The following is a 12049-nucleotide window of genomic DNA, read 5'->3' as shown; positions in this document are numbered from 1 at the left end:
AGGGAGATAGAGGAGATATTCTCCGAGCTACGGCTACGATTCAGGGGGCTACGCAACCAGCAGCATTTTGGTCTTCCAGGCCTGCTCGGGGAATCATCAGCGGTTTCTTTGTGCGGAGGCTGGATGAACCCGGCAGGAGCATTTCCAGGCACCGGGCAGATCTGGGTTCTGAGTCGGACAATTTGAGCTGCGAGTTAAACACGAAAGGCCTTTGAGGGCCTGGCTATTCTCTAGTTTTACGCCCGGGTCATGCCCCAGGCACGAATGCAATTATTTCTGCTTCACAGCAAGGTCAAAGGCAACCGAAGCCGAACCCCAGAGCTCCTTCCTGTCCCAAGACTAGAGGCAATGCTGCAACGGGGGCTTCCCCACGACCGCAGATGCCAGGACGCCACAACAGCTGGATGAAACATCGCTCCTGCCTTTGGTCTCCACCTGGCAAGCAGGCCTCGGCAAGGAGACGATTCCTACCACACCTGCCTGGCTCGTTATCCGATTCCCCGATGGGTTCATTACTCTGTTCACACAGGCAACCTCCATTTGGAGCCTGCAAAGTCGCATCTATTATTAATAAGTAAACTAGCTGCTTCTCAAGACTGAAACACCACTTCCGTGTAACTTCTCTGTGTTTACAGCTCCTGCAGCATCTGGAGGGAAATAAGGCTAGCGAAACAAAGCAGAGCACCGGCCTGTCTGACTGCAGGGAGTACTTTGCCCCAGCAGAAAACATACTAATTGGCTGTTGCAATCTCCGGGATATACACGCGGTATGAGAAACAGCCGCATGTGGCTTTGTCTCAGGAAAACGAAGCTGATTACCCTCCTCCGGCTTCCCCGGTCCACATGAACACGACCATCAAAGAGGAGATCGCACATCCCAGACAGGGGGAAAGTCTGGCAAAGGCAAAGTGGAAAAACCCTCCTTGCAGTTTCAAGCCACCCTGGGCTATGACCTGGGAGGTGATGTGCAATAATGACAGCTCACATTTTCCATTTTAATGTCAAAAAAGTATTTTCAGACAGACAGGAAGCCATTGGAGCTGAAGAAGGGCAGAGAAGCGATAAAGAGACACAGGTTTAATTAACAAAGAGGCAAGAGGCAGGTTTGCCTGGCGTGCCATCCTGGGAGCCTCTTGACAGAGGTGAAAGCATGCACCTCCTTGGACATGGCTTGGGAAGCTTGCATGTGCCAGTGGGCAAAAGAGAAGAGAGGAAGGGAACAGCACCTGCCCTAGGCCTGGGGATGGTGTGGGGGCTGGGGGCAGGACCGGTGAGGAGAGGCTGAGGGAAATGGGCTGATTTGATCTGCAGAAGAGAAGACCGAGGAGGGATTTGATAGCAGCCTTCAAGTCCCCGCAGGGGGGTTGCAAAGAGGATGGAGCTGGGCTGTCCTCAGTGGTGACAGCTGAAGGAGCAATGGGCTCAAGTTGCAGCAAGGAAAGCTGAGGTTGGATATTAGGAGAGACTCTCACCAGGAAGGTGGTGAAGCGCTGGGATGGGTTACCAGAGCAGCGGTGGACTCTGCCTCTGGAGGTGTTCAAGACCCAACTAGACCAAGACTTGGCTGGGATGACGTAGTTGTGGCTGGTCCTGCTTGGAGCAGGGGTTGGACTAGATGTGACCTCCTTCAACCCTCGCTGTCCTCAATTGAATGAAAAGGGTAATGAGACACAACATCCTGCCCTGAAGGGTCAGCCGGCGGTGAGGGCACAGCTGCTGCTTCTGTTGACCACGCACACCCTCGACTGTGAGGACCCGAACCGCCGCGTAGCAGAGAAATCGTTTAAGAAGATCATTACCAGGCTGATAACTTTCTCCTGTTATAGAGATGTTCTCCAGATAACCTTTCCGCAGCCGGCAGGCAGGCAGCTCTGCAGAGCGCACTCAGGAAAGATTTCTCTTTATTAGCGTCAAGGAAGAAAGGCATCAAGGGCTCATATCATCTACATGAATCATTGCTATTTATTTGTGCACCACTTATCCTGGCCTCCTGCCCTCCACTCGCTCAGGAAGGGCTCGTTTGTTTGCTTGCTTAATTTCCTGGCTCCATACCTGTTGATCAGCGAGACAATTACAGCGAACAGCTCTTCGTAGAGGCCTGAAGCCATCCCCTCCACGCACTCCACACCCGTCATTTTGGGGCCTGGAGTGGACAAAGAGAAAACATGACAGCGGAGTAAAGGCTTGGGAGGCAGGTTGAATTTTCCTGCCAGAGACAGAACTGGAAACTATCCCTCCCCGCACTTCCTGGAGATCAGACGCTACACCCGCCATCCCCATAGTCAATACGTTACTCGTACAAGTACTTATACAGGGAGTCAGGACCTGGATGGGTGCCTGCCACGGCTGTAGTGCCTGACATCTCATTCTCACACGGAGACTGAAGGTGCCACTCCTTCCTCACCCCTTGTCGGTGTCAAGAAGGAGCCAAGCAGGCGTGGTTTAGTTTGCAATGTGAACAGACCCATTTAAATTTCACAAAAACCCTGTACGTGTAAAGTGCGATGGAATTAAACTGCAAAAACAGGCAATTTCCGTCCCGTGTACAAGCGCGCAATGAGCTGTGCTTGTGTCACTAATGGCTTCTCATCCAGGGCAGGGAGGGCCTTACACCTGCGTGAAAATGCACACGCAAGCGCGCACGCCGGCTCTGCCTGTTGTAGCTCCACGAGATCATTTATTTCAGCTCTACGGGGCTTCATCAAGGACTTCATCAAGAGTTACACCGGCTTCTCATGAAGCAGTCAACCTGCCTTATGCAGGAGTGTGATGAAAAGCAGCTGCCCTCACAACCTGGGGTGGGAGGGGTTATTTTTTTATTATTATTATTATTATTATTTTGGGGACGAGCTCTTCAAACATTTTACATTCTTTCTTTAACCTGAGCTGGTTGCTAGGAAACGAATAACCCCCCTTGCACCTTTCTCCAACATGACAGTCCTCTCTGTGGCAGATGTCAGGGTTTGAGAACCGTGAACGCTGGCTGCAAGCACACAAAGGTGGGGGGGAAACCACTTCCAACCAAAAACAGCGCCGGGCCAAGGGAGGAAAATAAAGCTTGCAGACTGCAATTGGAGGGGCCCTGGCTGCGAGCTGTTCTCTAAGCCCAGATACCAGCAGGTAACAAAACATTCTTGGGGTCTCATCCAAATCCCTTCCACCTGCTCATTAAAAGTACCTGGTGTTTACAATTCAAATGGCTGTTTGTCAGGGTGGACTGGCCCCCCTCGTCTTCTGCTGCCGTTCCTCCCCCTCGCTGGGGAGAGCTGGCAAGCGGCTGCTTAAGATTTCTCTTCTCAGTCTCCACACAAGACCGAGTTGTTAAAAAAGAAGAAAATAACCCCGTGGCCCTGTGAATTGCAAAAGCAACGGCAGCTCTGGCAGCTTGGTAAAGTGATTTGCCTATTGTGGAGGGTTACTGCATCTTATGAGGGCTTATTTACGTGGCCTGGTCTGTTCAGGCAGCGGTACTGCGCTCTGCAGCACACAAACGGCAGTGCGAATGACACGCCGATCATGCAGATGGCGATGGCATCACCTTGGCCAAGGGACCCCGATGATTTTGATGGTGTCCGGCCCATCTGACAGTGCAGATGCAAGAACAAACATTACCTAGGAGGAGCGGAGAGGCAGCGGGGGCCTGCGCTGGCTGTGCTCTGGCAAGATCTCTCTTTGATCGGGGTTGCCCGTAGAAAACAGGCCTTCCCGTTGCCAAGGGGTTGACCTTTCTGCCCAGTCACTTAACTCATCTGACCCTGCTACTGTCAGGATTAATTACCTACTCTCCTACGAGTGCCCAAAGGGCGAGGCACATGGAAGCGGTATTTTAAGCTGAGGAGAGGTCTGTTAATTAAGAACATTTAGGGGTTTTTTTTATTATGAATATGATGAAATGGATCACCCACACTGGCTGGAGAAGGACGTGTCATGTCTCTCCATCAAAGACTCTGCCTTCTCCTTGGCTGAAGTCGGGAACGAGACACTGGGCAGAGTTTCTATGTCCGTTACACACAAAACGGAAAGGGGGAAATCCCGTACCAGGGCTCTTGTCCTCGGCCGGGCTCGGCCGACTCCCGCCAGACGTGACCTGCTCGATGATCTGTTTGAGATGGTGCTTGAAGACCGCCGTCGCCAGCTCCTCGTAGTCGCAGCCCAGCACTTCTGCGGCGTTATTAGCCGACTCAAACGTCATGAACTGCTTCCTGCCGACTGACAAGAGAGGAGAAAAAAACCAACTGAATGACACGAAGTGAGTCCGAAGAAGGCCGAACACGGCTTGACCGCAGCCGTCTCCCCTTCCTGACCCAAAGGCCAACGCTTTCTCCTGGGGACAGCATAAGAGAGTGGAAAGATCAGAAACAAGGAGGCTGGGAGGGAGCTCAGGAGGTCGCATCCAGGCCGACCCCCTGCTCCAAGCAGGACCAGCCCTGACTGCATCATCCCAGCCAAGGTCTTAAAACCTCCAAGGGTGGAGACTCCCCCACCTCTCTGGGCTGACGGCCTCAGTCACTCCTGCAGTGATGCCTCCTTACCTCCTCGCTGCCCCAGGGACGCTTCACCCTCCGCCCGTGCACACGTGGCCCCTCACGTATAACTTCCAAACCGCTGTCCGTTTTCCCCAGCCCCGAAACGAGGTGCACCGGGCCCCGCGCGAAGCAGCACTGCGACAAACACTTGGTGTGGGGGGAAACCGGCAAAAATCTCGAAGCCGATGGCAAAACTTTGACCTGAGCATTTTATACCGGGATGATAAGCGCCCCCCAAAACCACCGACAGGATTTTTTCAGCTTTGGAACATGATCAATTTTCTCTCTCACACAATTAACACGATCGTGTTGTTCCCTGCTGGAGAGAAGGCGACAAACACTGTACCATAGCAACATTAATTACTTGCAAACGACAATTGTGAAGATCTTTCACAGCGGCTGCCGTAACGCAAGACGCAAGAGAAATGTTCCTAGGTTCTTAATATGTTCGCACCGTACAAAGGTCGAGGCGGAAGAGGGGGTGAGAGGCGAGGACACCCGAGTTGAAAATGATTTCTCAATGCAGAGTAATTTAAAATCAATTGCTGCTCAGGTGTTGTATGGCACGGCTAATTAGTTATAACCTGATGCAAGCCGCTCATCAGCAAGGCAGAGGAGAGCAGAATAAAGCTGATTTCCCTTTCCCTCTGCGCAGGGAAGCAGACCCGGTATTTATAGTCTAAGCTACACCAAGCTCAGCTCCCCCCGTTTCAAATGCCAGCGAGGACGCGCTCCCTCCAACCCTTGCTGAAGCCTTGCAAAATCCCCGGCCTGCCGCCCCTGCCTCACACCTGAACGGAGGTTTGGTTGAGGAAGGATGGGTCCCTTTGCCAGCTGCATGTCAGGATGGAGCTGCAATGCTGCTCCTGGCCTTTTCCAGATGCTTTTTGCATCCCTTTAGGAACTTCATGCTGACACTTTTCAAATCCAGCCAAAACACTTCTCCCCTTCAGCTCGGCTCATGCTGCACCGCGGCCCCCCTCCGGCAGCATCTGCTTTGTGAAGTCTCCATGCATTTCGCCTACATCAACACAGCCACCAACCGGTGTGCACGCAGGTGGCTCAGACCCTCCAAATCGGTTCCCTCGGGGGCAGAAACAAAGCGTGGAGAACACCAGGCCCAAAGGAAACGTGTTCAGAGACTTCAGAGCAAGGGGGACTGAACTGTGACCTGAGCTATAGCGTAGCCCCAATTGCAAGGGACATTCCTGTGCATGCATTACGTGCTTGAAAGGACTGAACAAACCGATGTGTTTATGGAAGCTGACAAGCTTATGCATCGATCCCTCCAAATCCAGGAAGGTCTTTTTCAAGCCCAACTCTGTTTGCAGGCTCCATAACCCTGGAAGTAAAGCTGCTCTCGTCCCCCACTACAAATAGATCTGACATGTATTTTCAAGGAAAATTATTTATATCCAGCAATGCTCATTCCAGCTAATGATTAAAATCAATAGGGAGACAAACTGCAGAATAAATGCTTTTACAAATCTAAGGAGAAATATGGTTCCATGACAGCGAGCTGGCAAGAAATCAGCAACGCTGGATGAAATGAGTAGAAAACGGAGGAGAGAGTCAAAGTCATACAGAGACCTCTCCTTAATGCAGAGGGGATATTGGAACAGCCCTTTCTGTAATCTGCAGGCAGAAAGCAAGTACAAAAAAAAAAAGGAAAGGAGGAACTCAAACCAACCTGAATTGCTTGTAGGTTTGCTTTAAACAACGAACAAAGCAAGCAAGAGGATTGGTTTTTCTCTGGCTTTGCACATATTTTTCTCCTTAATGTTTGGTTCTGATGGTGAGCTACCGTTCACAAAAGATTGTGCCAAGTGCGTATATACCACTGGAGGTCGATTATCTATCTATATCTAGATATACATATAGGCAACCATCGCTCCTCTGGATCGGATCACGGTGCATGTGTGAGAGGTCCAACCAGGTGCCCGATGCATCTGCTTGTGGCCGACAAGCCCAACTCGAGAGCGACACCGCTCGTAACAAGCATCACGGGTCCAGGCGTTGTTCGAGTCGGAGCCCAAGGTTGCAGCACGCTGCTTCCTTCTTTCTTGCTTTGCTTCCATCCTCTGGATCAAAGCTGCTTCATGCCGAGCTGCAGCCAGCGCCAGATGTTCCCTCCAGACCAGGCGGGATGCTACACGCTCCTCCCAGATGTTGAACAACTCCAGATCGTGTTTTGCACACATCGCAGAGGGTGACCCTGCTTCCTAGAGCCGTCTCAAATCTCTCTATACCAAATATTCTTGGGGATACGGTCTCCTCCCGTTCTCCTGACGTGCCCGAGCCATCACACCCCCTCGTCTTAAGAGCCTGTCAGTCCTGCACGCACCAGCACCTCTGTGTTTGGCATTTGTCTTCTCACGTTATTTTCAGGCTCTTGCACAGGCATCTCATGTGGATGCTGTTCAGTCTCGTGATGTGCCTAGCATGTGTTGCCCACATTTCTGAACCATAAAGCAAGGATAACAGCACACAAGTCTCATGGATTTGCATCTTCACCTTCACCTAAGTGGTAGTTTGCTGTTCTTCTGCAGAAAAGGACCTGGGGAGACAGGCGACAAGAAGCTGGACGGGAGCCAGCAGTGCGCCCTTGGTGCCAAGTAGGTTAAGAGCATCCTGGGCTGCATTGGGAGGAGCACTACCGGCAAATCAACGGCAATGATTTTCCTCCTCTATGGGAAGGCCACATCTGGAGTCCAGTGTCCAGTTTTGCCCACCCCACCCCCCAGCACAAAGGATGTGGACAAGTTGGAGAGTCCATCGGAGAGCAATGAAAATGGTTTGCAAACTAGGGGTCATGACTGGTGAGGAAAGGCTGAGGGAACTGGGCTGATTTAGTCTGGAGAAAAAAAGACTACGGGGGAAATTGATAGCAGCCTTCACCTCCCTGCAGGGGGGCTGCAAAGAGGCTGGAGCTGGGCTGGTCTCAGTGTGGGCAGATGCCGGAACAAGGAGCAATGGGCTCAAGCTGCAGCAAGGGAAGTTGAGGTTGGAAATTAGGAAAACTTTTCTTACTAAGAGGATAGTGAACCACTGAAACAGGTTACCCACAGAGGTGGGGGAGTCTCCATCCACCGAGGTTGTGCAAGCCTTGGCTGGGATGCTGTAGTTGGGGCTGGTCCTGCTGGGAGCAGGGGGTCGGACTAGATGTGACCTCCTGAGGTCCCTTCCCACTCAAATTTTCTATTTCATGCATGTTTCTATCATAGCCTGAAATTCTTAGCTGCTTTCCCGATTCTCTTAGTTCAGTCTGAAGGTCAAGATATCTGCTGATGTAGAACCCAAGTAGCAAAAGTTATCAACGATGCCAAGAGATGCACCCGCCAGAGTGATGTTGGGCACGGTTTCTTCCACCCCCAGTACACGATCACTGTCTTCTTGAGACTAAACTGTCAACCCAAAGCTCTTGCATGATGCAGAAAATCTGCCCAAGAGATTTTGCAGGGAAGATTTGCTGTGGGCAACCAGGGCCATGAAATCTCCCAGAACCAGCTTTCACGTTGGGTTTCTCTCTAAACCTTGCATGTTGAACAAGCCTCCACCTAGTCTGGTTCAAAGATAAATGCCATCATTGCTGTCCTTGAATGCACGAAGAAGCAGGAATGAAAAGTTGATGTTAAAGAGCACAGGGGCTGTAACACCCCCCGTTTCACCCCGTTGTTGATGTCAGAGGCGTTTGAGTCTGTTTTCATGCACCGCAGTTACCTTCATACCTTGATGTAGTGAGCAAAGGATGCTCAACAGTTTGGGGTACAACCCAGTTTCTTCACAACAGTAAAAAGGGCCTATATACGGGGTGTGTGAATGTATCTAGACCTAGAGCTGGATATTTATGGATAGATATCTATCTATATAAATATATTTCTCTATCTATCTACTTTGGTTAGTCTATAAGGCGCAAGCCTACCCTGCCTGCTACTTGACTTCACACTAACAAGGCTTCCTCTGTCTCTCTGATGAAGATCTCCAAGCCCTGCAGAGAGTGCTGCTACCAACCGAAAGGAAAGAAAAATAATTCAGGATTATTTTCCTATCTTTGTTTCGAATTTTTAAATCGAGTTTCTGAAACGTTGGAATTCGGAGGGCTTCAAACAGCTCCACCACCCGTGCAGCAAACGCTGAGAGAAAAGAGCAGAGTTTCATTGCTCTCCCCCTTTCCCATCTCAGTTCCAGCATTTCATCAATGCTGCAAAATCCCCGGGATTTCAACCTGCTCTAGTCCAGCGTGCAGATGCAAGCTTTGCATCCGCAATCCTGCAATCGCGGAGGAACTATGTTAGAGAGACAAACTGCCTTTTAAAACTTTATTATATAAAAGCAAAATCTCTTCCCTGCTCCCCAGCCAGGTACTTACTTACCTTTTAATGGTCTCAGAAAAACTAATCCCTCTCTTAAGAGGCAAGAGGTTATTTAACCTTGGTTTTCCTATTGCCTGGGAAGCTTATATACTATAGCTGTGTCAAGCTGGTGTGAGGTCCCTTCTGGACTCTTATACAGCTCCTGTCACTGCCGTATCTCAACGCTGCCGCTGCAGATGGGTTCGCTGTCACGATGCTCTGTGGCGAGACAGGGAAATCTTGCATTGACAACCCAATTGAAGAGAACCTGGGAAAGTTCCCCAGGTCGTCCAGGGGCTGCATGGCCAAGCCTGGGAGGGCCCAAGGTCTGAATCCAGGGCTTTAACCCCAATCCTCCTCTTCCTTCTGCACATCAGTTCACCCTTCGCACTTTTTTCCCAACCTATCTGCCCGCGCATCACAGCTCTGCACCCGGCAGCATCTGCTTGCCAGGATGCCCAAGCGAATCAACCTCGACCCTGCCAGCAGGTCAAAGGGGCCTGTGCAAGCAGAAGAAGAGATCGATATACTTGGCACTAAAAAAAAAACCCAAACCCAAAACCTTAAATGTCACATCTGTTCCATTTTACTTCTCCCTGCTGAATTAGCCAGTTGACTTTTGCAGTAATATCTTCGCCGGCTCGGCTTGATTTGCAAAGCAATTGTATTGCCTTTCCCAAGCCTGTTGTGTGCAGGGTGAAGCATGCTTTCTCCACTTCATAAATTATAAACAGCAGCAGCACGTAATCCGCCTGGTGTGAAACATCCTAACTTCAACACCCAAGAGGTAATTACTTCAGCCCATTTACTATTTAAGAGAAGCAATATTAAAAAACACTATCAACACCTCACTTATTTTCTCTCTCGCACGCACAGAGAGTCCCCCCGGAGCTGTAAAGCACTTTTCTCGCCGAACGCCGGGTGTGTTTGTTTCCATCATTTGGAGGAGCTGTTAATGCTGAATCACGGGAACGGCGCTTTATTGGTTTCCTAACAACAACATCACCCGGCGGTCCCCGAGTAATGCCGAACATCGCCTTGCAAAATTAGAGGAGTGGAGGAGCCGGTGCCCCACCGGGGTGATTGGGGGCTCGGTATTTTCTTTCCTGTGCTTTGCAAGTGGGAACAGTGTAATAAGATTGGCCTCGCTCTTAACCTTGCATTAGTCGTTAGCGCTAAAAGCCAAACCCCGGTGGTGGCAAGATGGGACGCGAGCTGTCTGCATGCGAAGAACAGCCCTGTCGCTGGCTAGAGATGCCGGCATCACAGAACGGGCCTCTCCCTTCCCTGAAGTCACAGTGGGTCCAATTCTCCTCGCCTGCGCACCAGCAACCGCAGTCGGCCGAGCCGAGTTACGCGGGAGGGCGATTTTCTCGGCAGCAAGGAAGCAAGTGTTGGGGGGAAAGAGCAGGGAACGTAGAAAAAAAACATGTCGGGGTCATGGAGGACCTCGAGCACCTGCCACGTGTGGTCAGCCCGAACCCGCTGCTAACCCAGGACGCCGCAGCCCAGGCTCCTGGAAACCAATGGGGCAGCAAAGGTGCAAAAGGGGCTTCCGGTCACCCTCGATGGAGAAGGGCGGGCGTCTCCAAACCAGCCGTTTTGCTGCCGTGCACACAGGAGGAGCCTTGGCAAGCAGGCAGCTCCCCTCCATGCTGCAGGAAGGAGGCGGCAATGGCAGGGCCGGAGCGGGGCCACATCCAGACGTACTCTGGATACCTCCGGGGCCATTACAACAGCCAGCACTCGCTCGACTCGGCTGCGAACAACCCCTGTCGCCCACCGCCGGCCTCACGGTCTCTCCCCGGGCCCATGCTCCACACCAGCAACAACATGGTGACTTAATAATCGTTAATTAAGAGTCCTGAGATTTCAGGGGCGAGGCAGGAACATGCACGCTGCACATATCCACTCTAATCAGGGCTTGGGGGAAATAATTAAGGGAAAACAGAACGTGCTGTGCAAACCAAGTGCCAAGCCTGTCGGAGGATGGGGGGCCTCGTTAGGAGCGGCGACGGCTCCTAACGGGGTGGGAATCCCACGGAGCAAATAGCGCCGGCTGGGAGCACCTGCATACACGATGTTGCACGGCTTCCCAGCACGGCAGGACTCTCTGCCCTTGGAGGTTTTTAAGACCTGGCTCAGTGAAGCCTAAGCTGGGATGATGTAGTCGGGGCTGGTCCTGTTTGGAGCAGGGGTTGGACTCGCTGTGACCTCCTGGGCTCCCTTCACCCCTCATTTCTATGGCCGCGGGAAGCCGTGCTGGTCACAGAGGGGCCAGGCCCCCAGGCTCACCTCACCGCCTCCTTCTGGGCAGAGCGGACCAGGCTAGGGTCATTTGCACCGGATGCTTCTCTTGTGCCGTTGCAAAAATGCCACATGCCGCAGCAAATGAATCGACGAGCAAAAACAGGAAGGGATGGGACGAGGGATGGAGACAGGCTACACGGGTTTTGCCCTCCTCTGTGCTGCAGGAGAAGACGTACTCTCCTGTGGCCGTACCAACGGATGAAACAGATACTGCAGATCAGCTGGTGCTTGGGACAGGCTAAAACATGCCCTTTACCAGAGGATAACTGTCTTTTGGTCCACAGCCGGCCTGCCTCTCCCTCTCGCACCCGCCTGCCCATACAAACACACCATGCATCACACAGCGCCGCTGTACCGAGCCCCTGGGCCCTCTCGCCTCGTCTACACAAGGGCAACTCAATGACCGCGCTGTATCTGCAGCGGTTTGTCAACTCGGCCACTTTCCTCCACTTATTTCATCGCAGAAGTGTTTGCCCCGGTCCTGGGACAATCAGATGTGCCCGCATTTATGGCTATTAACGGATGTTTTGGAGGATTTGAGGGTTTGTTTTTAATTTTTTTTGCTGGGATCTTCAATTTATTTGTCTCCCACTAAATTCTCCAGTCTATTCTCCATTGACCCATTGTCTAACGTACGACACGTTAAAGCCTATAAATAGCAAATGGAAGAGCCGGGTAATGGGATGATTAAAGAAATCTGCCATTCCAGTTGCATCTCCCTGACGGTTTGTAATAAAGATGTCAGAGAGCTGAATAGATAGTGCCATAACTCGGAGCGCGGGGCGACAGCTCGCCCCAACTGAGGAGCCTTGATAACAATAATAAAAATCCTCAGGAAGGAAGCAAAAGTCAATGGTAACA

At 51.6% G+C, this 12049-nt stretch overlaps 1 protein-coding gene across 4 annotated transcripts in view; it reads right to left on the bottom strand.

The window, feature by feature from the left end:
• The window catches only part of MYO18B (myosin XVIIIB), a 125774-nt gene that overhangs the window by 83254 nt on the left and 30471 nt on the right, over window positions 1-12049 (bottom strand). For all 4 annotated transcript variants that reach the window (XM_090063458.1, XM_090063456.1, XM_090063455.1 and 1 more), the window contains 2 exons: window positions 4039-4209; window positions 2053-2143 (listed from right to left, as the gene is read on the bottom strand). In XM_090063458.1, the coding sequence (XP_089919584.1) occupies window positions 2053-2143; window positions 4039-4209 (262 nt within the window). The remainder of the gene's footprint in view (window positions 1-2052; window positions 2144-4038; window positions 4210-12049) is intronic.

This window comes from Crocodylus siamensis, chromosome 9, assembly GCF_052110815.1.
Source record: "Crocodylus siamensis isolate JL-2025a chromosome 9, ASM5211081v1, whole genome shotgun sequence".
NCBI lineage: Eukaryota > Metazoa > Chordata > Crocodylia > Crocodylidae > Crocodylus > Crocodylus siamensis.
This window is presented reverse-complemented; position numbering and strand designations above follow the sequence as displayed.